Below are 27,930 nucleotides of genomic sequence, written 5' to 3'. Positions count from 1 at the left end.
AAGATTGGAGTGGGAATCAGAAAAATCTAGGGAAGGCCCTGTTCTTACTATGAATCTTGCCCTGGCTTCTCCTCTATAAACAAGGATATTTCTATGCTTCTTCACAAGCAATTGAGAAAAAAAGAGTTTACGAAAGGCACTTCTCTGCTCACATTTTAAAATTTAAACTTTGATCACACAGCTTCTACTCTGAAATGGATCTTGATTTTGACAGTTAGGTTTGAAGTAGAGATGTTGGTGACTCTTGCCTTCCTTCACCGGTATTTGCTGTTAATGTTTTCCGTCATTCTGACATTTACATAGTGAACAGAAGTATATGAGAGTTGGTTGAGTCTTTACGTAAAAGTTTTAGTTCCCTGCCAATCCTTAAAGAACCCAAACACAAACACAAACACTTCTTTCAGAGACTATTTCTTTCTGAGATGGTGTCTTTTACAAAGGGAACATCTTTAATTTTTTGAAAATTTGGGTGTTATGAGATTTTACCCATGGAGTGGTGGTCACTTAGCCTTGAATAGGATTAGGATACTGTTGCTGTGAGTCTGAGACAAGCTAGCTCAGGAGGGTACAGACGTGCCTTGACTTTGTGTGGCCGGGTACAAACCACTTTGTTTCTCATAAGTTATAATACAGTTTAAGAATCTTGGCAGCAAATAACTTTTCCGGAACCCTTTACACTTAGGATGGTGCAATATTTATAGATCTACTTAGGAAGCTAAAAATTTCATGTTTAATTGCAAATGAAAAGTTTAGTTGCCACATTCATTAATTCAAAGATTCAGAAAGTAAATACCAGTAACACTAGACACAGATGAACAAAACAAACCCATATGGTTCTCAGAACGAACACGCTGAAGTTGGTGTGTTGTAGGTCTGTACACTCACTTCCGTTGAGATTCCATGTTTGTCATTGGGCCTCAGTACAAAGGCTCCTATCATACAGGGTAAATGGGGATAGAAGGTACTTTCTGACAGTTAATGCCTCACTATTAGTGAAAGACAGTGATGTCTCCATTTATTCCCAATCCTTGGAGGTCTTTTTATTTTTTTCTTCAGATTGGAAGTCTAGGCCCTTACATTTCTGAGATGTCCAAACGCATAACTGTTCTAGAAATTGGTTTGTTTGTTTTTAGGCTACCTATAGATAGGGTCATTAAACCTTTTCACATGTAATAGAAGAATAGCATAAAGTTCTGTGAATTTACTTCTCATTATCTTTTTGTGTCAGCTGTATTGCATGAATTTTAGGAAAGCGGTTTTCAGGTTTCTCTACCAGGTAAATTTGTCAGAGTGACTAGAAATGTAATAAAAGAGTATGAAATCAACATCTTCATAAAATTGAAGAATTAAAATCTTAGAGATTAGACTCAGTACTTAAAGCCCTGGGAAATTAATTTTATGAAATAGTTTGGATCGATTACTGTTGTTATGTCTTCCTAATATATTAAGTGTCTAGATGTGGGCAGTACATTAAAGCTGTTAAATTCCTCAGGAAGAGTCCTAGTACCTAGTGGTATTACTGATAGTGATTTGAATACTAGAAAAGTGATTGAGACTAAATGTTAGACTTACGTATTCTTAAAACCACAGTGCATTTTTGTAGGAATATATGTAATGATGTCAGTAGTTCTTGCTTCTTAACATTAAAAATAAACAAGAGCTTTTCAGGGAATTGATCATATCTCAGGATCTATTTCTTGATTTTTCGTGGTTCTGGTTAACTAGGAAGGGAAACAAAAAGGGGCAGGAGGAACACAAATTAACTAGTCTTTGTAACTGCCAGCTTGTTACACTCCAAAGGAAAAGCTCTCCAAGGCCAGACACCCTAACTGAGAAGTCTCTCAGCTTCCTTAGCAGCACAAAAATCCAGGGTGAATGAGGTGGGCTCAGTGATAGTTTGACCATGGTGATTACTTTCTTTCTCTTAAACATCAAATCACCTTCTTCCTCCCTTGGATGTAATATAAAAATAAGTACTTCAGCAGAACTTTGTAATCCTTTATAGATATTAGCACCACCCTAGTCTCAGAATGTTGGTAAAGTTGTCTATTAGCAGAAATATGCTCGTTTTCTCTGTGGGGAAATGGATTCTAGTTAGGCAAACACGAAGCTGATTTTGTTTCTTTTTACAGTCCTGAGAATACTGTAGAACTCCTTGAAGACTGGAGTTAATCACTAGAATTTAGCTGTCAGATAGTGTTTGTGTCGAGCTCAAAATTTTTAGAGGAATAGTTTAAAGTTATAATACAGTATGCTGAAATGTGTCCATAAGTGAGAAAACATACTGTAAGTGTTTGCATAAGTAAGACTAGGAGGATATCAAACAGAATCGCATACTGGTTACACATGTAAATATGCATGCCAGTAGGTGTTATATTGTACAAAGTGGAGATATTTTGCTAAGTACTTTTTATTGAAAACTTTTTTTTTTATTGCTCATGAAGAAAACTTAAGCTTTTTAACGGCCTTCTGTAGTAACCCTAATTCCCAGAAATAAAGTTCAGTGTGCTTTCTTCTTCCACAATTCTATGATCATATTTCGTTCTGTTCAAGTTTTCCCTTTTACCTTAGAATGCCTCTTAGTCTTTAGAAGTTCGTATGGTTTCAATAAGTATACCAAGTACTACCTATTTTTTGGAAGGGCACTGAGGGTTAACTCCTTGAGGAGGGTTAGAAGTATCTTGGAGCTTGCTCCAGTATTGAAGGCATAGTCATAGATAGATAACTGTTCCCTTTCCAGTGATATCTGTCTGCAGTCACCACTTTACCCCAAGCCAGAGGTAACTACTTTTCTCTGGCTTTCACTGAGCCCTTGCTATCCTGTTCCAGTTTTTCATTCTAGTCTGGAGAAACTTACACGTTTGCTTACTTACTAGGAAAACAGCAAGATCCTATATAGTCAACACAGATGATTTTACCAGCTGTTTGTTATGAAATGGGAAGCCCTGTCTCTCCTAGCCCACACCACCTGGTTAAAGATTAAGTAAGAAACATTGAGAGCTTTACACTAAATTTTCATTGTTTTCTAGCTAACATGCATAAGAATCACCTGGGAGTGTTTGGTAACAATACATATCTAGTCCTGTGTACCTCCCCAAGTTGATTCTGTAAGTGGAGGTTACTGAGAAATCTACATTTAAAATATATCTTTAACAATTCCATCTGATTCTGATAAATACAGGGGACCCATAAATCATTTTTGGAGAAACTGATCTATCTAGACTTTACTGTCTTATTTGATGTGTCTCTTGCTTCATTTGATTAAGGTACTTTTATTGGTTGAGCTGTTAAACTTAAGGAGTTTTAAAAAAGGATCAGATTGGTGTTTTCTGATACACCTTTATAAAAGCTTGATACTTATTCTAATTTAAATAAGTATATTCAACCTTTCAATGAGCATTTATCTAAATAACAGAGATAGTTAACTGCCTTTGCCGCTGTTTTACTGTATGTCTCATCAGAATCCTAATCCTTTGTCCTACTTCGATGTTTAACAAGCCATCATTTGATCCTGATGTGATCTTTTAGGATTAAGTGGAACACAAAGAGCAAGAGGTTGTTTTCATGCTGATATTCCCAGGATCTAATGCTGAGGATCTAATCTTCTGAGGTCTCTATGTTTAGATTGAGTTAGGGGTCTTTAGCTACTTATGGCAGTGATTGAAATGGGAGGATCTGAATAGAGCAGTGGTTCTTAAGTGTAACCTGATCAGCAGCAGTGGCATTGTCTGAGAACTTGTCGGAAATGTAGATTATTGAGTCTTGGGGAGAACTTGTTGGAAATGCAAATTCTTCAGTCTTGTGGCCAGACCCGCTGGCTTAAACTCTGGAAGTGGGGGCTCAGTCATCTACATTTTAATGAGTCAAGCAGGTGATCTGATGCACACTGAAGTTTCAGAACCAATGGAATAGAGTAAGATTTGAAATTCACTTTCTCCTATTGAGCCTCACATTTTTAGGAGGAATGAAAGACAGTTGACAAAGTCCACATGCTCACCAGTGAAATACAGACTTTGTAGTTAGATAAACTTGGGTTCAACTCTTGTTAGCTGTGTGGCCTTGAGCAAGTCACAGCTCAGATCCTAGTGTTCTCTTCTGTAAAAGTAGGGATAATACTTGAGAGTCATGTAAAAGAGCACTTAATGGTACCTGGTACTACTGTTTTCCCAAAGTCAAATAATTTATAAGAATAAGATAAGTTGACTGATCAAAATAAACTTCTGGGAAAAATCTTTAGTCTCGACATTTATATGACCCCTAGAACTAGTTTTATAGTGATTCATCCTCTTTTAAGCAGTGTTCCTTTTTTTCTTTTTCTTTTTTCCTCACAAGGCCCATTGCTGGGCTTCAGTACCTTTTCAGTACTTGTACTTACAGTTAAGGAGTTGGAGTGATTAATTCATATTGGGAAGAGGGTCCTCTGGAACATTAAAAGGAGCCATTTACATAATTAGCACCAGAAAGGCTTCTAAAGAACATCTATGTGTTCAGGCTTACTCTTTCTGCAGCCAGTCACCCATAGAATGTTCTGTGCATTTTAAGCACAATCAATAGTGATACCCCAGACAAAGAAGGCCCTTTGCTTGAATTAGTGAAAATCGGATGTATGAAGCAACACATCAACAAACCTGAGGGCATTTCGAGGTCCATGCGCATTGGAAACAAAGGTAGCTTAGGCCGAGCTGTGAATTCCTACCTAGCTTAAGCAGGGGGTTTGTTATCACTCTCACTACTGCCCAGGCATTAAGGGCTCACTTAGTAGAAGCAGAGGAGCACAAGCCAGCAGGAATGGGCCTGTCCTAATTGAGCTGGCCTAAGAAGGCATATTTTTAGGTTAGACAAGACCTTTATCTTTTTTAAAAATTCTGCTTCCTGGGAAAGGAGAAGCATTTTCAGTAGAGGGATGTCCTTGTGAAAACATGACTTCCTACAGAAGAGTATATGAAATGCAGATGCCCATCTTAAGGGTTTTGTACCCTTAAGATTAACCCTTAAGGGTTAATTTTGGAGGCAAGAGTAAACAATTCCAAGTTTGTCTTGTAGTTAGAGAACAAAGATGAGTTAGTAAAATGGGATTCATTTGCTATAGTCCTGAAGCTTAAAACAATTGTGCTGTCTAGATTTGACTTATACCTCAGTGGACTAATACCTTAGTTGAAATGCACTCTGGGCAGCACACATTGAAGCTGTGATTGTCCAGGGGCTCTGTGCAGCAGTGGCCTGCCTTTGAGATTATCGGTTTAGCTAGGCAAACTTCTGGCTGGCCTTAAGGAACTACACAGCATAGTGCCTTGCCGTGACTAAGCTCCAGCAGGGGTGGGTTGGTGGTGGAGTGGAAAGTGTTAGGCAAATAGTTAAGGACAAAGGAAGTCTCAATCCTGGCTTTGTCAACTGTGACCAGAGCAAATCTCAGTATGTGGTGCCTCATGCTTTCTACTACTAAAAGGAAGGTGTTGACTTGGATCCAAGATGCAGATGCTTTTTAGTCAGCACTGATTGAAATAAATTTTGACTGGCAATAGAACTTTCTGTTATGGCGGAAATGTTCTCTATCTGGGTGTCCCATAGGGAAGTTGCTAGCCATGAGAGATAGTTATTGAGCCCTTGAAATGTGGCTAGTGTGGCTGAAGAACTTAATTTTTAAATTGTGTTTTACTTTAAATTAAAATAGCTACATGTAGCTAGTGGCTACCATATTGCACAGCACAGCTCTCAATATAGATAAAAGCAAAGAGTTTTAGGTTTCAAGTTTGCTTGGAATATGGGTGGCTGGGGCTCTTGGAACTTAAAAATCCAAAACAGGTATGAATGTATTGTAAGTTTGAATAATAGTTTTCCTCTGCATGTAGACATTGTCTTATCCTGGGTGACATGCTACGAGGGCTTATGACTGGCACAATTGTGTTTACCAAAGTAATTGGAAGTTGAGACAGTTCTCCATTTTACTTTGACCCTTTTAATGCTACACAGAGATGAACACTTATGGTCCTTTGGAATGAATAAATTGTCATTTTATCTCAGTAACCATATGAGGTAGGTCATGTTTATTTTGTAGTTGACAAGACAGGTTAACTGATATAAGTCATTATCTTTTAAAATGGTTGGTATTATCCCCCAACTTCATTTGAATTTGCAAGTTTTAACATGTTGCTATAACAAGAAGTTAAATTTGTATATGTTAAATTTTACTCAGTAATAAGTGAATGTCTGACAATAAGTGATAGAGAAAGAGAATCTAAGATTGTACAGGCATGCAAACAGCACTCAGAGAGGTTAACTCACCCAGGTGTAGGCTGCATTTTACCTGTACGTAATTAAGCCCTCAGTCTAGGTAGACAATATTAGTCTGATGGAACAAAATGGGATTGTAGCCTTGGCCACCATGAGGACCGCTGACATATAGTGTACCTAGTAAGTCTCAGAGAACACCTTGAATAAACTGCTTAGGACCAGGGCCGGGTCTAGATTCCTCCAGCTTTAGTTTCAAATTAATGACCAGTTATTTTTGGGTGGGAAGAAGAAATGGAATAAAGATGAAATAAATAGCTGATAGTTCAACATTTACTGTCTTCGCTTTACTTTTGAGGAAATTGAAGCTCAGAGGTTTTTTAGGTTTACTTTTGGAGAAAGTGAGGCTCAAGACTATGTACTTTGTAAGTAATCCACAGAGCTGGGAGCCTAATCTAGGCCTATCTGATGCTATAGCAGGAGTTCTTAAATGTGACACAAAAGTAGGTAAAGGGACCCTGGGTGACTCATTTGCCTTCTGGGAATTCTGGACTGAACTGGAGCTACTACGTGTGTAGTATCAGACTAAAGGTCTAGTTTCATAGAGCACTCGCCTTTATTTACAGTGGATTCTTGCCAGACTAATATCATTGACTAGTAGGCTCTGCCACACTTTAATGTGTAATCTTTTTCCTAGCAAGGAAAGCTTGCCTGCCTGGATAACTTATTTTTTAGCAGTTCAGATTGTTCATGGAGCCAGTTATTCCAGAAATCAATAAAACCTCTATCAGAGTACTCAAGAAAAAGGATCTTTTTGTTAACCAAGGATTAACTAGACCCCTTCATCCTGTAATTTTAGAAGGATCTCTAAAGGCTGCTTATTTACCAAGAAATTTCATCAGAGGTGGTTATGTGAACAAGTAGGATGTTGTTTCCACATCAAGGAGGATAAATAACAAATTTAACTAGCTTGCTGCTTAAGAAACAGAATTAGCAGCAGGCTCAGCATTGGCCTCCCCTTCAGAGTTCTCATTTGTGTGACTGACTTTGTCTAGTTTTGCAAAGCAGGAATAGAATTTTAACTACTTTTAAGTCAAGTCGATAAATTGCCATTCATGAGCTGTTGAAGGGAAGGAGAGAGATGGGAGCCAGGCTTAACCTGGATATCAGTTAGAAGAAAGGTTAGGAGTCAGAGAGGAGTTGTCAATAAAACAGGGAGGATGTTCTTCACTCACACAGAGGTGAGAAAGGCACCTCACCTCTGTCTAGAGGAGGCATGGGGGATTGTGCATGGTTGTGCAAAACCTCCTTTTGTATTGCCCACGAACTAAGAATGGTATTTATATCTTTTACTGGATGGAGGGAAAAAATATAAAAGTATTATTAAATACACCTGAAACTAATATAATGTTATGTCAATTATACTTCAGTTTTTTTAAAAAAAATTGTTGTTTCATGGCACAGGAAAATTATATGAAATTCAAATTCCAGTGTCCATAAATAAAACTTTTTTGGACTGCTGCCATGCTCATTCATTTACATATAATCAAATGGACCGCAAAGCGTAATATTTAACTACCTGTCACTTTACAGAAAAGTTTCACTGACCCCTGGATTGGTAAGTAGTGCCAGTTGTTTACCTGAGTGGTGCTGTATGGATCACAGGAGGTGCACAGGACTCTCTACATATTACTTGGTCGCCTCTAGCTCCAAGAGGAATCTGTAAGCCCAGTATTAGAAATTTACTGTGAGCTTCCAGCTTCATTAAGTCTTAATCCAGCTTTTCTCTAGTCATTTCATTTTCTCAACTGAGTTTCACTAGTATGACTCAGGTTACCTGTTTCTCTCTAAGCGTGGCTCTGCCCACTCATGCCCAAACAACAAACAAAATTAATGTTCTAACCTAAGTTCAGGTAGCTGGGTCAACCCTTATGTAGCTCTTCCTCAAATAGAGGCTGGGAGAATAGCATGTGAAAACAAACCTCTTCCTCATGTAGAGCCTCAATATGCTGAGCTGTAAATTAAAAAAAAAAAAAAAAAAAAAAAATCCCAGGGACCGAACACATTGTACCTGCCTTTTAAAGGAACAGGGAGACATAATTGAAATAGAAACTGAAAATAAAGTCAGTAGTATGTTCGTTACTACTGATTACAGGCGGTTGATATTTGATAATAATTATTACTCAAGGGACTAAGAAACAACGCAGCAGCATTTTTCAAAATATGATTCTGGACAGTGTAGATTATAGTCACTTGGAGAGCTTGTGATAAAATACACGTACCAGGGAAGTCCTAAGTCTCGTACACAGGAAAATTTCAGAACCACTGCTCTGAAACATTAAAAATTTTTCTTTTTACCTTAATCCATTTGAACTAAAACAGTTTTTAAAAATCATAGAATTCTCATGACTGTGCCAATAAGGTCATCTTACAGAATAGAAAACTGAGAACAGAGCAGATAAGTAAATTACCTAGGACCCCATCATGATATAACAGAAAAGACTTGGAGTTGCTCTGAGGATGTCTTCTTACTGTTAGTTTTTGTTGGCATAATTATATAACAGTGAGCAGCCTATTCTGGCCCCAAATTGTTTAGAAATGCCAGCTCAGAAGACCTTATAGTTAAATAGGTAACATGTACTTTTTTGGAAGACAATTGATGGTCCAATCATTTAAATGATTTTTTTTTTTTTTAGTGTAATTAATTGGTTCCTGGGAATGAGAACCAGAGGAAGAAAGGAAGACAAACTTGAATTTAAGGAGAATAATGGAAGGAGTAGAATGGGAGAGAAGGTTGTAAAATAAGTTAAAGTAGGGTGCCTAGACAGGAAGGAGCTGAAAAGACAGATTAAGGTAATTGTAGTGTTGTAAAAGCATAAAAGGAGCCAAAGAAATTTAACTGTGGAGTGGACCGGAAGAGAAAACATCCTCTGACCATTTAACCTTTTTTGTGTTGGATTGAGGCCTAAAGCAAACCATTTGGCTGTTTCATGTGTGTCTTTTCCACGACAAGGCCCTGGAAAAGGGACATCTGGCCACTGATCTCACAGAGTTGCTTATGTTTAAGAACGAAGGTAGGTTCTCTGAAGTGTTTTTAAGTCAGTCTGTGGCATTTCTTCTAAATATGTAGACACTTTGGAAAACGACAGGTTTTCGAAATTTGAAGTTGATAAAAACAACATTGAAAATGCTGGGCATTGTTTTTAAGGAACTCTGAGGCTTTTAATGCAGCACACTTCTAAGTTTCTGATGACATTTTACTAAGTATTAAATATTGAGGAGAAAGACTTGAGCACTTTGCAAAATAGTTGACCTTTTCTTGACTTGGCCTCTATAACTTCTTACGAAGGTCTTTTCCAGCTGCAACATTAAAGTCTGATTTTGGAACTTCATGGACCATGTCTAGAGAAACTTGGGTGATTATGAAGACCCCTTTTTCCATCTCTTTTCACAGTTACTTACTGAACAGTTGTTGCTGTTGAGGGAGGGTTGGGAGGCAGGTATTACGCTTATTGTGGAACTTCATGAGGGCAGAGACTTGGTATTGTTTCCTGCTGTGATCCTACAATTCAAACAATGACACAGTTGGCACTCAGCAAATATTTGAATGAATGAATATTGTGTACCCCAACTTCCTTAACGAGAGAGGAAGAAATATTTATATTTCCAGATGTCATCTTCTTAGCTGGAGAGGTTTTGTTTTGTTAGCTTCAGAGTCCCAGCTCTCTAATGGGTGAGCCCCATTAGTTTCAATAATGAGCAAGTCTGTTCATGACAGAAGGTCTTGTTTATATACAATACGCATTTGGGGAGAACGGATGATAATTTGGACTTTGAAAATTGGAAATGTTACTAGTTCCTTCTCTCATCCTTGAGTTTATATGGATTTTTATAGAGCTGAATCCCCCCAATGTTGTTCTTTTAAATTCTGTAGCTCTTGGAGCTTTTAGTCAGAACAGCCTCTGTCCTGCTTACTTTGAAAGGCTATTAACTTTGCCCTAGAATTTTGGAAATGTTCTCATTGAGAATTGCTATAAAATAAATGATAAGGGCTGTTCTATGGGCTACAAATTCATATCAGCCACCATTAAGATAGATTAAGACTGGGTTTCCTGGATTGAAACTGGACCAACATTGGTAAGTCTGATTTTAGACAGCTGTCAGGAAGAGAGGGAAGGGTAGAATTCCTTCATCGTTCAACCCATCCCCCTTCCATTTACAGGCTTTTAGGCTTCCTGACTGCTTTTAGTTTGGCATTAAGTTCCTGGGGAGATTCGCACACCCCTGATACTGACCACACTCCCGGATGCCAGTCTTTATCACTGAGACCAGCTGGTTATCTATCCTAGACAAAAACAGTCTTCTTTTAAAGTATTAGAACACACTGGCTATAGAGTGTTAAGTAGAAATGTTGGTTTCATTTAAACTCCAGGTCCTGGGGATGCAGTATCCATGAGTTTTTGAAGGTCAGGGAGAAAGGAGAAGATAAAAGCATTTATCCCAGTAGAAATGATTTAATAGACGAGCAGGTGATAAATACCTTCTTTAGAAAATTAATTTCTTCACCCAGTGTTTTCACCCGAATGGTTCCAGTGTTCAGTTTTCCTGATGCACTGGTTGTATATTTGTGTGTCAGAGATGAACAGAGATTATCTTCGACAAAGTTGTATTGTGAGTGCTGAAGCTTTTGGATGAAAAATTCTATTCTCCATCCTCTACACACATGACTTGATGACTGCCTTTGATGGAAAAGCCCATCATGTTACACAGCTGCTTTAAGTCTCAAAACCTGTCTTCAAAAGTTAGTGTGAAGAGTTCTGGCTCAAAACATGGCTAAGAGCCCTCTCCTTTATTCCAGAAAAGTCAGTCTGCCTTTGTTTATAAGGAAGCAAAGGACTCTTGCTCCCATCTGATTACCCTAATAGTTAAGAATAATGATGGAGTGGCAAAATGCCTTAAGATTATAGAATAGTTGATAAAGTGCTCAGTAATCTTTGCCATTCCTCAGCCTTTTCTCTCTTAAGAAAGTGTAAATGTTTATGCTTGGGTTGAATTGTGATTGCATTAGAGACCTTGGGTGGGAGAGATTTGGCAATGTTTTAGCCACCTACTGATTGCAGCTGAAGTGTTTTTTCTACATGGGGGGAGGGGTGGGTTGGCTATTATTATCAGTGTATTCCTGAAAACCTATAGGATTTTTAGGCTTCTGTATAGGGCTGTTAGAGCAGGCCAGAGTTTTGCTTCTTTCTTCACAGTGCTCTCTGGGTCTGTGTACAGGAAAGAAAATCAGGCACCCTTTCATCTGTCCTTGGCTAGTTGGTCAAGGTGAACGGGTGTGGTTGCTGCCTTAAATTCATGAATAGAACCTGAACCTTAAGTTATTTGGAATGATTAAGTAGGCTCATTTCAGTAAATTAATTATGAAGAGGGTTCAGTAATAATTGTACTTTATCGACAGTTGTCAAAATGTTTGCCATTTTGTGGAGATTATTCAAGAATTCTACTACAACCATATAAAGTCAGCCAAAGAATTTGATTGACTTTTGAATTAAAGTTTCAAGGTCACTTAAATTTTCTGAGACCCTGTTTTTCACATATAAGAGAGGTCACAGGTATCAAGTCGATGATGAATAGAGATTTGAAGCTTTTAATCACTGACCTATGCTACCTTCTTATAGACCCAGTAGTTATGTGACTTTTCCCAATATCATACAGTAAGTGGTAGAACACGGATTTGAATCAGATCTTTTTCACTGTATTGAACCAGTCTGCTTCCTTCAGAGGTCCCTTCCAGCATTATGCTACTATGTAATTGGCATTAGGGTCTAGCCATGCTTTTGTACAAACTGCATCATTCTTGAACATATTTAACAAAGTGTTTCATGGATTTGACTTCCTTTAATTTGTGTGTCTGGTTCCCCTGTGAAGGGTGAACTCTTCATCTTATGCTTGGATTGACACCGATTTGGCTACTTGGGGCTGACTCTGTACCTGGTTTCCAAACCTGCAGCTTCATTGTCATCCTGGGATTATGCCAGCTTTCAGGGACTTTAAAACAGTTGGATCAAATTTTGCTGGACTTATTTCAATACTGAAGTTTCTTATTCCTAGGTGTTTTGTTTCCCTTCTATCTAAACAGAAGATTAGGATGCTTAAGCTACAAGGAGTAGGAGTATATATCTTTTTTAAAGAAACTGCATTTGGAATACATGGCATTAGAGAGGCAAATTAAATATAACTGGGATTTTATTTTTAATATGACAAGAATCGCCTCTAGCATTTCCTAGTTGGTATGAATTATATCTCACTTAATTTTTCTCGATCATGAGAAGATGAATTTTTCAGCAATAATAATAATAGATCATTGATTTTCATGGCTCATGTACCAAGAATGCCTTTTTCCTTCCTTTTCTTTGCTAACTTCCTATTAACCTTTAGTAAGACTTAGATCAAACACTTCCTCCCTCCAGGAAACCTAAGTTGACTCCTCACTGCCCTCTTGGATCCAGGCTCCCTTATTTTCTTTTTCTCTGGTGGAATCAGACTGTTTCCCCTCATTATATTACTTTTCATTTGGAAACAAAGGAGGCAATTAACCCAGGTTCAGTATTTTTACTCTTAAGACTTTTTTCCTCCAAAATGTCCATAAATTAAGTAATCCTCCTGCTTTACAACCCTTACTGAAAAGTAGCAAAGCAGAAAAGTAGAAAATTCTGTGATCATGTAAGAGATGGAGGTAATGACACCCACATGTTTCATGTATATTCTTTTGGGAAATTGTCTATTACCTCTATAAAAGTTTTCATAGTTTCTAAATATAGAAGCATCACGATGCAATAAAAACAGTTACTTTAATGTCTGTCATTTGACATTTGAGATTTTGGAGATAGGAAAGGAATTTTAATCCATTCCAGCAAGTCCAAAATTAAAAAAGGTTTCTTCTCTGCTGACTTAATTTTCTCTGCCTTCATATATACATAGACCACATAAATTTTCTGCCTTGGAAGTGTATCTCAAGCTAAAATCCTAGATACTGATTGCTGGGTCAGAAGAGAGTGTGTAAATTAGTTTTGTTGGACATTGTCAAATTCCCCCTCCGTAGGGATTATATGAACTACATGTATCTTTTCAGAGATCTTAAGAAGCAAAAATGTGTCTTAGAGTTGATAAAATTGGTACCATCAAGAGAGAGTTGTGAAAACTGGAGATGGTCCATAAAGCATACTGCCTTTCACAGAGTACACTTTAAGTAAGGGATAGCTATTATCTTTTGTGAAATGGGGATAATATTTCCTTATGAGAGTGGTAAGAGAATTGGGAGGGTTCTGGTACCTATATTAGTACCCTTCTTTCTCTTGCATGCTTTGTTCACCCTGGCTGTACGGGTTTATGTCTTAATTATGACATTATTGGATTGTAAAGTCCTTGAGGGCAAGAGTCCCATATCTGATGAGTCTTTAGCAGGTTGCTTTGGATTTAAGAATATATTGCAAATAGTTGTAAATTGAATTAGACCTCAGAATATAATTCTGAATCCAGTAGTAAGAGGTTTCCTTTCTTTTGCATATGAACCATCAAGTCCTTGTGTAATGCTAGCCAGCAGCTATTCCTGCTGCGGAAGACACATACTTTCCTTCTTTGTCATTTGGAAATCTCTTTACTTTAAAATGTTTATTAACTTCAAGGAACACATTAGATAACAATAACAAAAGATGTTGATTCCTATTCTCTGTATTCATTTACTTATCTATGTTTGGAATAGCCCAAGGTAGAGTGAAAGGAATTAGTTGTTAGATCCCTTCTTCTCAAGGCTGCCTTATTTGGGGGTGGGAGGGGGTGGGGGGGATCTTCCTCTCATGTCTTCATCTCGAATTTTTGAATGCTAAGAATTGAAATAATTGTTATCAGGAGGTTATTAGGTGGCCTTAATTCACACCGAGTGAGGTTTTCTGGTGATTTAATATGCAGTGGTTTGCATCTTTTATTTCTAGTCTATCAATTTCAACACAGTTCTTTTTGCATTTAACAGATACTTTAGCAAGATCCTTTCTCCAAAGCATTTTTAACAGTATCTATTCTCGGATGAATTCCAGTTAAGGGGCAAGGGAATGTACTATGTACTAAAAGTCATCTTCAGGGCCATTAAGTAAGCTGTCTACAAACATTTTCACTATGAAAAATGTAGATCCAGTGTGCCCTCATTGGCTTCTCTTAGTCAGATGCCCTCCTGTAACCTTCAATACAAAATGACTTCAATTAGTTTCATCATTTCTCCAGTCTTTTTCCTTTTCCCCACCTTTGTTCTGCACGGTTTTCCTGTATCGTCAAAGCCACCTCGATCTTCTAGTCATAGGTGCCCAAAGTCTTTGAATCTCTGGCTGCTCCCTCTGCATTTATTACACAGAGCCATTGAGTTCCTGGAACTAAGTTTTACTTCCATTTTCCTCAACATGCTTTTTACATTTTTTCCCTCCCTTCTCAGCCCCGTTATCACTTTTCTAGACTGCTTCAGAAACCACTAGCTAGTTATTCTGCTTTTACCTTCCTACCTATACTGCTCTTAAGTTAATCTTCCTTAAGTATGACTTTTATTTTGTTCTTTTCTGCTTAAAGTGGCTCCCTGTTACCCCAAGAGTAGGACAACCTGGCTCTTGGGCTAATTTTATCTATCATACTTTATCTCTTACTGCTCCTTAACACAAATCCTCTCTAGTCTTCTTGCTGTACCCTTATATAATAAGAAGAAAATAAGGAATTGGAAGGGAAGAAGCCTAAAGATAGTGTTTGCTTTTAACTTTTTATTATGACAAGTTTCAAGCATATATAACAGTAGAGAGTAGCATAATGCACTCCTGCGTAAGCTAGTCACCCATTTCAGTAATTCAACTTTTGCCAGTTGTGTTTTATCTATCCCTGTATCTCTCCCCAGCTCCTGACTTCTTTTTCTCTGAGGGTATTTTAAGGCAGACATCATTAACCAACCTTATATACCTTCTAAGCCATCATTTTCTCTGTCAATTTATCTAGTGCAGATCATCTCTGCAGTTTGTTTATACATACTTTTGGTGTTCAAGAGGCGCCCCATTCTGTTTTGCCTCCTCTCTCATTTCTCCTCAGAAGGCCTACCCTGCCATGTGGGGCTATACCGTAGCCAGTCTGGTGTTTGAAGTTGTCATATACCTTTTGGTACCTGTCATAACACAATTTGAGCATATAGTAGACATATAATAATTTCTTTTTAAAGTAGGGGCATTTGGAGTTTAGATCTTTGACTTAGGTCTTATTCGTATCAGTGTATTATTTAGGTACATCCTTCAAGTTTCTTATCAGACGTTTTGGTTTTACATTTTTAGATTAACAAATGCTTTAAAAGACTCAGGGACCTGGCATTTAAATCTTTACTTTGAAGGGTTGTGTATTTAAAAAGACTATTGGCAGGCTGATTATCTGAAACCTACCTGGAATTACTTTCAATTTATCTTTTACTTAGTTTCCTTAGTCTTTAAATTTAGTGCGATTTAGTAAATTAAACTACTTTTTCTTTGTTCACATCAGTACTTGTCAAAATAAATTGTTAATAGTGATAATTTTTAAAAATAACTTTTTATTATAAAAGTGATTTACATAGGAAAAAATTAGAAAGCAAGGTGAAATATATACACAAAAGATCGACTTGGTCATAATTTTACTCCACCCTCCCTTCCCAAAGATAACTACTTTTATTTAGCATTTTGGTGTCTACCTTCTAGTCTTTTTCATACATGTTTGTTTGTGTGTTTGTTGAATTACACACAAGAGTAATTTAAAAAAATTACATCCCTTCCATAGCCTTGGGTCATAATAGCAGACCTTAATGTTCTGTTTCTTGTTTGTTAAATCTGGCCTATGAACAAAATCAGACAACACAGACTTCCTTCCAGGTTGTACTGCTGGTGGCATGTTTTGTCATTATTATGATTTTAATGAAACAGAAGTAATTGAGAGTATTTACTACTGTCAAGTAACCAGGGGCTACTAGCTTAGTGTATAGGATTGACTCAGCATTTTGAAGTTTTAGACTGGAGACTTTTAGAGAAGTTGGAGTGTTTTGTATACTGCATGGAAGATTAGGTTCAAGTTCTACTTCTGAAACCATATGATTTTATTTTTCCCATCTCTGGGATGAGAAATTCTTATAGCTAGGGGTATGGTCATGCAAATTTCTGTTTCCATAGGACCTGGCACAGAATACATACTTAAAGGATTATGCCAAATATGGCTGCTTTTGCTGTGAGCCAGGAATGGGATAAACACACACATTCCTTATACATTACTATTAATTATCTATTCCTAGGAAACATGTTACCTCAAAATTTAGCAGCTTAAAACAACAAACATTTGTTTTCTCACTAGTTTCTGTGAGCCAGGAATTCAGGAGCAGCTTAGCTGGGTGATTTTGGCTCAGAGTCTGTCATGATATTCTAGTCATCTGAAGGCTACTTACCTGAGACTTGAGGACCTACTTCCAAGATGGTTGACTCACATGGCTGTTGTCAGGAAGTTTCAGATGCTCCACATGGTCTTCTCCATAGGCTGCTTAAGTGTCCTAACAGTGGCAGCTGGCTTTCCTCAGAGCAAGGAGAAAGATCCAGTGCTTATTACGACCTAGTGTCAGACGTTATATACTGACATTTCTACTTTGTCTTATTTTTTAGGAGAGTGTCACTAAGTGCACACATTCAAGGACAAGAAATTAGGGCATACCTCTTGAAAGGAGTCTCAATCTGTTGGATGTATTTTAAAACACATGTGCTCCAGACATAAACTTCCAGTTGATTCATATTGAGCTTTGGGGTGACCTGACCTTAGTAAATTGCATTTTTAATAGTCTCTTGGATTAATTTTGATATACATTAAATTTCGAGAGTCACTAGTTTAAACCATGGTAGATAACCATGTTCAAGGATCAGAAGATACAAGAATGTCTCCAGATGCTCCTATGAACACAAACTTCTAGCTTGCCTTCTCTTTCCTTTTCTTTTCTAAAAGAAATTGACAGATTGAATCTAAAAGTTATACAGATATGCAGGAAACATAGAATAGCCAAAACTTTTTGAAAAATAATAAAACTAAAGTACTTATTGTCTAATTTCAAAACTTACTATGAAAAAGAAAACCTTACTATAAAGCTATAGTAGTCAAGATAGCGCCTGTTTGCATAAAGATAAGATAGAGTTCAGAAATGGATCTGTGATTACGTGGTCACTTCATTTTTAGTAAAGAGGTCAAGGTAATTCAATAGGGTAAGGGCAGCATTCAAAATAATGGTGATAGGACAACTGGACAGCTTTATAGATTAAAAAATGTACCCTGTCCCTTACCACTGTAAAACTCCTAGGGAAAAAAAAGTATTTCACAATATGTAACAAAAAAATATATAATTTAAAATGTATAAAGAACTCTTACAACTCAGTAATAAGAAAATAAACAAATATTTTTAAAATGGAAAGATTTGAAGAGGTCCTTCACCAAAGAAGGATATGTAAGTGGCCAATAAGCACATGAAAAGATGCTCATAATTTAATTAGGAGACTTGGATTAAAACCACAGTGAGATTCTACTACACACCTGCTATAGAATGGTTAAATTTAAAGACTGATAATACTAGGTGTTGGGGATAATTTGTAGCATTTGGCACTCTAATGCATTCATTGTTGTGGGAATGTATAATGGTAGAACTACTTTGGAATAGTTTGGCGGTTTCCTGTAGAGTTAAACATTTGACTCAGTAATTTTGCTACTGAGATGTACCCAAGAGAAATGAAACAGGTCTGCACAAAGACTTTTTTTAAAAATTCATAACTAATGCCTGAAAACAACTCACTTGTCTTCGACTAGTGGAATAGATAAATTGCAAGGTATCCATCAATGGAATAACTGCTCAGCAATACAATCTAATCAACTATTAATATATCCAGCATCATAAATGAATGTCAGATATTATGGTGAATGAAAGAAGTCAGACACAGAAGAGTAAATCTTATGATTTCTTTCAAATGAAACTCTAGAAATCTAGGCAAATCTAATTGATAGTGCTGGCAGATCGGTGGTGCTTCAGGTTGGGAGGTAGAAGATGGGAGTTTTCTGGGAATGGGCACAAGGGACCCTTTCTGGGGTCATGGAATTGTGGCAGGGGTTATACTTGTGCATATGTTTGTTACACTTATCACACTGTCTTTGAAATTGTGTGTGTGTGTGTGTGTGTTTACTATATGTAAATTATACTTCATTAAAGTTACTTCAAAAACCTATCTCTTGAAGTTTATATTTTCCAGAAGTTACATAGATAACCATCTATTCTTGAGAGTCACTGTTCAAGATTTATGCCTTTGTATCATTTATAGCTTAATTTTAATAGTACCAGATCTAGGAGAAGAATGCCAAACTGTTGCTTTTACAGTAGAATTGACTTCCCCACTGCATGTTTGTAACACATGTCTTGGTTTTAGAGGCAGGATACTGGGAGACCTTGTCTGGGCTGCTTTGTGAAATCTTTCCTTCCAATGGAACGTGCTTTTATGGCTATCATGCCATTTGAATCCTGTCATTGTGCTTCTTGACTAGCTCATCAAGGTAGGCGGGCAGGAGATAGCGTCTGACTCCTCTTAACTGACTCATCTTTTATGGTTGCAGATTCTCATAAACACAAAGATAAACACAAAGATCGAGAACACAGGCATAAAGAGCACAAGAAGGACAAGGAAAAGGACCGAGAAAAGTCCAAACATAGCAACAGGTAAGGATTGAACCAGCAAGTTCTCCATTTAGGAGTGGGTTGGCTGTGGCTTGGGTCACCTGGAATAGGTCTTAACTTGAGCCACAGGTAAATAGTATGGATAGCAAAGTAAGCAGAGACTGTACTTGATTCCAGAGTCGCTAAGAGGATGACCTTGATAATTCAGGCCTTACCTGAGATGCCATTGTTCAGATCAGGGTGTATAAAGCAAGTATGGTAAATTTTCTTTCAATATATACCTCATTAAAAACATAATTTTATGTAAATAGCTCTATGGATTCATTATAACATATGATAGCATTTAATCAAGTGTCTAAGAGAACTTGCCTTGATAAAAGGTGACTGGATTGGAAAAATGATTTTTTTCCTTCTTTTTGTACTTTTAAAGCATATAAATTAAAAATTCTTAACTTGGATTTCCATGATCTGGGAGTCCCCGCAATCATATGCAAAAGATGGGGTATATGCAACTTTCCTGGAAAGAGCACTCCTAGCTTTCTTCAGATTACCAGAGGAGTTCAGCTCTCACAGAAACCAGTCACCACCAATGTAAATGAAACTCAGTAGTGCTGCCCTCTGGAATCCAAGCCCAGAAAGATATTTTCTTGTTTGTTTTACTTCCATTTTGTGGTGTAGGAGACAAGTGGTTAAGCCCAAAGATGAGTAGGGTATCTTTGGATATAGTATGACTTGTTGAAAATGAGGACTTACGCTTGTTTTAAAGGCAGTTGATGAGAAAGCCATATGGTATGCCATAGCGGCCTAAGTTTTGTTAGAAAGGAATATAAAGATCAATCATTTATTAGAACAAGTGCCTCCAGCCTCGAGTTTCTTAGAACTACAGTTGACCCTTGAACAACTTGGTTTGAACTGCACGGGTACACGTATACACAGATTTTTTTCAATAAATACTGTAAATGTGTTTTATAATTTTCTTAATATTTTCTTCTATAGCTTTATTGTAAGAATAACAGTATGTTAATTGACTCTTTATGTTATCAGTAAGGCTTCCAGTCAGCAGTAGGCTATGAGTAGTTAAGTTTTTGTGAATTCAAAAGTTATAATACATGGATTTTTGACTGTGTTTGGCGTAAGGGGTTGGTCCCCTCTAACTCTCGCTTTGTTCAAGGGTCAGCAATACTTTATTAGCTTGGCTTATTGTCTTTAGAGAAGTTAAAGTGCTTTCTAAGTCTGTTCTTTTTATGAATTGTGAAATTTAAAAAAATGTTTTAATGAATTCTTTTGAATAAGTCTTTCCAAATATTAAAATAACCAGGTTAGTTTTCTCTAGTGGGAATGTTTCTTAATGAATCACCTGCCACTCCTGTGGTCTTTTTTCCCCATCACTCATTTCCTATCACTTGATCATCTAGTTTTGTTTTTATTACTCTAGTGAATTTAATCTTAGTAGTTGAACCAGTCTCAGTTCAAATGCATCTTCTCTAGTTTATATTTGTCTAGCTCTTATTAATATATACCAAAGTAGATTTGAGAGCAGAGAATATTGCCAAGAATAAAGAAGTTCATTTCATAATGATAAAAGGAGGACATATAACAATTATAAGTGTTTATGCACTAATATCAGAACCTGAAAATACATGAAGTAAAACTGATAGAACTGCAAAGAGAAATAGGAAATTCATAATTATAGTCAGATTTTACTACCTTTTCCTCAGTTGACAGTATAGTATAAGCAGAGAGAAAATCATTAAGGATGTAGAATACTTGAACATCATCAACCAACTTGATTTAATTGACACTTACAGAATATTACACTTAACAGCAGAAACACATGGAACATTTGCCAAGATACACCGTATTCTGGTGCCAATCTTCCTTAAAACCAACTTCCCTTGGCTTTCATGCATCCTTTCTTTTCCACCTTTCTGGCCACCTTTTTCATCTCTTCAGTGTGCATAGTGATTTTCTAACAGTCTTTGGCTCTCTTCCCCTGCTACTTCTCTTGCCATTTACCCTTCTCTCACAATCTGTATCCAGTCTTGCTGAACTTCTTTTTATTTTCTTAAATGCAGCACGTTTTCTGATAACCTCTACCGAGGCTTTAACACGTGCTGTTACTGGTTCAGGAAGACTCCGTTGCCTTCTTAGTATACTTCTTTTAGTTACGGTTTAGACTTGACTTCTTCCAGGTATCCTTTCTGTCCACCCCCTCATGTTAAGTGTCACTTCTGTTTGTCCTCTGGTACTTGGAATATACCCCTATCATAATAATTGCCACATTATGTTGGTGTTATAATTGTCTCTTTACTTTTCCATATACTCCACTAGACTCTTGAGTTCCCTGGAAGCAGAGTTGGAGTCTGTTGTATTCGTTTTATATCTTCAGGGCTTAGTATAGTACCTGGCAGATAGGTGGCACTTAGTATATATTTATTAACTCAGTGAGTGGATGATATACACCAGTTACCATCTTCTCTTATCTTTTCACATAGTCACAGTATTTTACAGGATAGTTCCCTTTGGCCATCCTATTTTTCAAACAAGTTTTTTGTGTTTGTGGTGAAATATACACAAAGTTTGCTGTTTTGAAGTGGTGTTAAGTACATTCACAGTATTATACACCCATCGCTTATATACATCTCCAAAACTTTTTCATCATCCCAAATAATCTCCGAACCCATTAAACAATACCTCCCATTCTCTCTTACCCCCATCCTTGGCAACTTCTGTGTTCTACTTTCTATGAATTTGCCTATTCTAGGTCCCTCATATAAGTGGAATCATAATATTTGTCTTTTTTGTGTCTGGCTTATTTCTCTTAGCATAGTATTTCCAAGGTTCATCAAGTGAATACTGTGAACACGCAAAAGGATTTATATTCCTTTTTCTGGCTGAATAATATTCTGTTGTACATTTATACCATTCTCTATTGATGGACGTTAGGATTTTTTTCACCTTTTGGCTATTGTGAATAATGCTACTATGAACATGGGTGTACGAATATGTTTGCGTCTCTGCTGTCAATTCTTTTGAGTATATACTTTGGAGAAGAATTGCTGGATCATGTCAAACAAGTATTTTTATTGTGCCTGTCATGTTTATACTTTACTGGTTAATGTGAAGTGCCAGAAAAATGAGCCTATCTTTGACCATGAAGAACTTTATTATCTGAGGAAAATGCTTATAGATCAGACAAAGAAATGCTAATTTTTATGTTACCAGAAAGCTGTCCAAAAAGACTTTAAAAAGATAGAGGTTAATATTGAAAACATAAGCTTTTAAAAATTGATCCCTTCTTTGGAACATTTACTTCACCAGCTGTAATTTACAATTATGGGAGAAATGATTAGGTAAAAGTGGCATAAAAGGTTTTGGGATGTAAGTTTGGCCCTGCCCTGTTTTACCAGAATCTCCTTTTTAAAAATAAAGGATGTGATTTTAGTGTCTTTTTTTTTTGAAAAGTCCACAATAGCTTAATCACCTATCTAGGAGAAGACCTTATCCTAGCATTCATGTGATCTGTCTTAATTCAGCTTTCTCATCTTTTTTGGGTTTCTTCATATTAATAAATGCTTCAGAGGGGACCCATGGGAGTTAATAAGCAGAAACGCTCTTTAACTGTTAACTGTTACAAATGTGGGAAATATTTTCTACATCTACAAAGCATACTTTCCCAAGGTTATAGCATGGGTACATTCAGGAACTTCTTCTATACAATTTTGTGCGTTTTAATATTTTCCTTTATTTCTAATGAAAATACTTGAGAAAATGATAGCCTCTTTGCCAAGAGATATTGGAAAAACCTGGCCTGTATTTCTGTTTACATGCGACTAACTCTAGCCCTGCGTCTCTAATGCACATGTAAGTTTAAGACAGTTTAAGCAGGTGATGTGTTATAAGCAGACTTTTTTTTTTTAGGCGAGGCAACCCTTGGTTGACCTCACAGATAGCTAGGACCGTGTCATCTTATAATCCCTTATTTTTTAAATTTTTTATGCCTATAGCACCTGGTCTTCCTAGGTGGTCTCCAGGCCCGACCCACCTTAGCTTCCGAGATCAGATGGGATTGGGCTTGTTTAGGGTGGCATGGCCTTATACAGCAGACTTTTAAATACTTCCTGTTTGGCCACTATTGACTGACACACTACCTCTTTGCAGCAAAGGAAGTATATTGGTTATAGTCCAGTAAAATCTTGTACACCGTGTTCCTTTTTTAAGTGACTTCTGATCTTTCTAGTAGTTTGGGGTTTATTCATTTTTCTTCTTCAGCAGATTAAGGAAACCTTGAGGATTGTTAATCACCTCTGAAGCTCAGAATAATTGAGATTTAACATTTCTGTTAGAAAATGCTGCACTTTATTCCAGCACTTCATAATAGTAGTGTTTCTATGTTCCTTATTTCTCTATATCAGTCACTTCTCATGAGGCTACACTTAGGACCCAAATCCAGTAGGCATCTTTCTCCTGCGTAGTAACACTACTGCATACTTGGAGTGTCAGAGGGTGGGAAACCAGCCTTTGTGCTGAGAGAGAATGGAATGTTGACCCATCCCTCAGGGGATCCCATCCTATTCCTGTGTGTTGTCCTTTATTGTTCTCACTCAGGACACAAAATAAGGGAGAAGGGGGTATTAAAGAACATTCCATCTTATCTCTTCTTTGTGTGGACAGGAGTCTGAAGTGACAGCTCAGAGTCACAAGGCAATGTGGTGGTAGAGTGAGGATGAGAAACCAGGAATTCTGAATCCAAATATGTTTTTCTCCCAATATATTATTTGTTCTCATACAAAATTTTTAAAAAATCTCCCTCCTTAAGGAAAGTTCATTGTATAGCTAAGGTTTTAAAATTCCAGATCATTTCAGGCACTGCTGCTTTCTCTTCAGGCCCCAAATACATAAAGTTTCTGGCACTACAAATATTAATCTCATTAAAAGAAAATGCCATCTCTGACTATCTCCTCTTTGGCCTGTAACATCACAGGAAGATTTTATAAAAGTCAAATAAAAATATTGTTTTTCTATTTATCTCTGGCACTGCTTCCTTCTTTCTCCTAGCATTTATCTTTAGCACTTTTTAGGTCCTTTCAAAAATGTGTATAAATTCTCTCAAAAGAAACAAAAGAAATACTCTGACTAGATTCTAAGGAATCATTGGGCTTGTATGATTTCACCAGATATTTTTCTTGAAAGGTTGCATTCTTAGCCATAAATTATCTTTTAACACTAGACCTATTCTGTAAATAACATTATTAAAAAGCAATTGGAAGAGGTCTGGTTTTAGAAAATAAAGGACTGTCAGATGTGAAAAACATGATTCCTCCTAGTTTTTCACTGTGTGCTTCTCCTGCCAGTTTTAAACCTGGCATTCAGGCTGGAGTGACAAATTTGTGGAAAGCCAAGGAAGACAGAAAAGCATTGCTGTGAAATAGTAAGGAAAGTGCTTTTCCAGCCATTTTGGCAGCACTAATCTATACAGCCAGTGTGAGAAGTATCTGCGAATAAGGATGCTTTTGGTTTCTGCTTTCCCTTCAGTTCCAAATCCTTGAATTAGAATTGAGAGAGTGTAGGATCTTAGGAAAAAAAAACACTGGAATTAAGCAACTGGTTCTCAGATTAGGGGAAATTTTTCTGAATGTAGTCAACTTTAAAAGATATATTTACTTTTTATAAACCGTTTACTGAAGCCCTTCATTTATCTACACATCAGCCAGTCTGGGGGAAATGGACCCTTACCATAGGTAAATCGAGAAGGCTGGGTAGTTTGTTTGTTTGTTTGTTTGTTTGTTTGTTTGTTTAAAGTTTCAGCTATACACTTTAATAATAAGGCACATATATCTACACACACACACACACTGTGTATTCCCCTCCCATAGTTAAGATTTCTTTCTGTCACCACACGTTTGACCCCCTTTACCCCATCTACCTCCCCGCTCCCCTTACTCGCTACTCTCTGGTAACCTCTAGTCTATAGTCCATGAGTCTCTGTTTGTCCTGTTCATTTGTTGCTTTTAGGTCTATATCCTACAGTAACTGATACGGGTAGTTTAAATATGAGGAAACCAAGTACCACCACGATTCACATGGGAGTCAAGGTGAGGTAGTAAAAAGCACACAAAAATAGGAAGTCGAGAGGCCAGGTTCTCCTATCATTTGCTAGCTATGTGCCCTCCATTTACTACCAGAGTTTTCTTATCTAAGCCGTTTAATTTCTGGGTCTCATTTTCCGTTTTGGTCGAGCTTTCAAGCCTGTTGGGGGAGACTTCATTCGGAATGCTCATATGATATACTAAACAATTGAGATAGTGGTGGTGGTGATAATTGCCACAAAGCCTAGAGAATATCATTCGGATAAATTGGAGCTGTCAGTTTTGGTAGTTGGATCTAATTTAGTAGTTACTTAGTGATAATAATTAACTTGGAGCTCTATTTTTCATTTTTTTAAAGATTTGATGGTAGAAAGAGCATTTGAGCTAGCCATTGAAAAATGGTCATCTTGACAAAAGAAGGTGATGGCTAGAAAGAGGGACATTTCAAGCAGTGACAAAAGCATAAACAAAATGCAAAAGCATTGTGTACTTTGCTTTGGGAAGAACCCAGTTAGGTGAATTGCCTAGATTAACAGAGGATGGGTAATAGAAAATGAGGCCAAAAAAAAAAGTGGCTTGAGGCAAAACTATTAAAGCTATTTCAAAAAGTTGGGACATAAAAAAGAAAAAGAAGTTGGGACTTGAATCTGGAGGGAGCAAGAAGCCCTTGAAAATAGTTGAATAAGGGAGATACAGAATTTAGCCACAAATGGCATGAGTGTTCTGAGAAAAAGGGCTCCTAGCTTAGATAACTGGGTTACTATTTACCTATTAATAGAGAAAGAACTTAAGGGAGAAATGGGAATTCAGAATATGTATTGACTTTGAGGTCTTTGGGTACATCAGTTTATCCTCTCTGGCCTGCAAAGGATTAAATAATTTCTCAGATTTCATTCAACTCAAAGTTCTGATAATTCTTGTGATTTTGAGCAGTAAGTGATAAACATTAAGAAATCTTTATTTCTTAGAGCCTTTCAGAAACTGGCTACTGTGTTCTTTTCCCAGAGGCAACTTCTGAATTTACCTAGAATTTTTTTTTATACAAACATTTCAGCTTTAATTGTCTGTTTTCCTTGAAGGGACCATGGATTTCCTCCTTCCACAGCTCTCCCATAGAATTCTCTATGATTCTGTTGACTGCAACCTGCAGGGATCTGTTGTCTTGAGTGGGCAGGTAGCTGTGTTGTTAGTGGCTATATCATACTCTCAAAAGATAAAGAGCCTCCTTCTACTCTTACCAGTGCTTTTTCTTTTTTCTTTATTTCTTTTTTGGCTTTGTTTGGGAAGTAACAGGGTGGTCAAATACGTGACTCTGGAGCCAGACTGCTTGAGTTTAAATCCTACTTATTTCTCATTAGATGTATTTCCTTGGGTGAGTTACTTAACTTGTCTCAGTTTCCACATCTGTAAAATGGAGATGCTAGTACTTGTCTCTGTTTAATTATGGGGATTAAATTGCCTAGAAGAATGCTAAGCATTTAGTGGTATTCAAGTATCTTTTAAATAATTTTATTGGTGATAGAGGACAGACTTGGTTTTTTTGTTTATTTTCTTTAAGGGATTTAAATCGTTTCCCATAGCCAACATGCTAGCTTCCCAGAATATCAGACACATTCCTCGCCCTCCCCCAAAGAGGCAGCAGATGCCTTCTCAGAGCAGAAGGACATTACTTTTTCTTCCTGGCATCTCCTTACTTCCACCTTTTCTCCCACCTTTCTAAGTGCCTTAGACGAACCCTGGTCAGCCTTCTTTGTTCTCTGCTCAGCTTCAACAAGAATCACGACCAAAGGTTTTGCCATCGTTACTTTAAAAATAGTGTAGGTTACTTTTTTTCTTGGTGGAATTTAGCTAATTGAAGTGTAAGATAGGCATGAACACTCTGAAGAGGTGGCTTCAAATCTTTCACTTTGTTCTCCTTGGCATTGACTTCTGCTTGTCCAGATTCTGCTGGTGTGGTAGATCTTATCTCCAGACAGACACGAGCCCTGGGCCCTGAGGAGTCAGTGTCTGTGTATAACCAATACTCAAGTGTTTTTTTTTCAGAGTTCCTGATGATGAAATTCATATTTCATCCAAAAGTGTTATCATTCCAGAGGTTCTAGAATGCTAGCTACTGTCTGTATTTGGGCCTTCAGTGTGTCTCAGACTAAACTCATTCTTAAAATATATTTGTTCTTCAGATCTTTTCGTTCCTTATTATAATCAGTTTTAGCGTTTCTTCCAGTTTTTCTTATTTAGCCTAGCCTCACTGAGTTTCTTTAATACCTCAATCATCTGTTCTGTAGTCTCTGTACTTAGCCAGTATTGTATCCTTCAGTTGTATTTAAAGCCCTTTTTTGACTTTGACATATGTATGGAATGTGTATGGAAAATTAGAATCAGCATCAACACAGAATAACATCTCTTAAAACAGACAGTCAACAGATGAACTCTTCAGCACTGGTCAGAATTTCCATCATTTTTCTGTCGTTGGAAAAGGTGTTGCTCTTTAAGCCACCATAAAAGTCAAACCAGTTTTAAGCATTTTGGAAAAAGGTACATGTTAGCAAATCCTGAATGATGATGAGTCAGCCTAACTGATCCCAGATTGGCACCATTTTCTACCACTGGCAAAATCCTGCTTCTCATTTCTATGGCACAGCCTTAGACATGCGTCTGTATCACAGGATTTTGTCCCCGAGGTGCATTTGCTACTTTAGGTAGATTCCTAGGAAAGATTGGCGCAGGGGCTGGCTCTTTGCCAGCACTCCTGCCTGTGTGGGGTTATGGATGGAGGAGAGGACTGCCAGTCCTTCACTCTATTTCCGGAGGCAGAGACAAGAACAGCACCTGACAAATAGGTATGGTGTTAGCATTGTGTTCAGAGGCTTAAAGGGCTCT

At 37.2% G+C, this 27,930-nt stretch overlaps 1 protein-coding gene across 1 annotated transcript in view; it reads left to right on the top strand.

Moving 5' to 3' along the window:
• TOP1 (DNA topoisomerase I) overlaps positions 1-27,930 on the top strand; it is a 78,343-nt gene that overhangs the window by 7,320 nt on the left and 43,093 nt on the right. The window contains exon 3 of the mRNA XM_016137547.2: positions 18,901-19,003. Within this exon, the coding sequence (XP_015993033.1) occupies positions 18,901-19,003 (103 nt within the window). The remainder of the gene's footprint in view (positions 1-18,900; positions 19,004-27,930) is intronic.

This window comes from Rousettus aegyptiacus, unplaced genomic scaffold (genome assembly GCF_014176215.1).
Source record: "Rousettus aegyptiacus isolate mRouAeg1 unplaced genomic scaffold, mRouAeg1.p scaffold_m13_p_12, whole genome shotgun sequence".
NCBI classification, from domain to species: domain Eukaryota; kingdom Metazoa; phylum Chordata; class Mammalia; order Chiroptera; family Pteropodidae; genus Rousettus; species Rousettus aegyptiacus.
The sequence above is the reverse complement of the archived record's forward strand: the minus strand, read 5'-3'. Positions and strand labels throughout refer to the sequence as shown.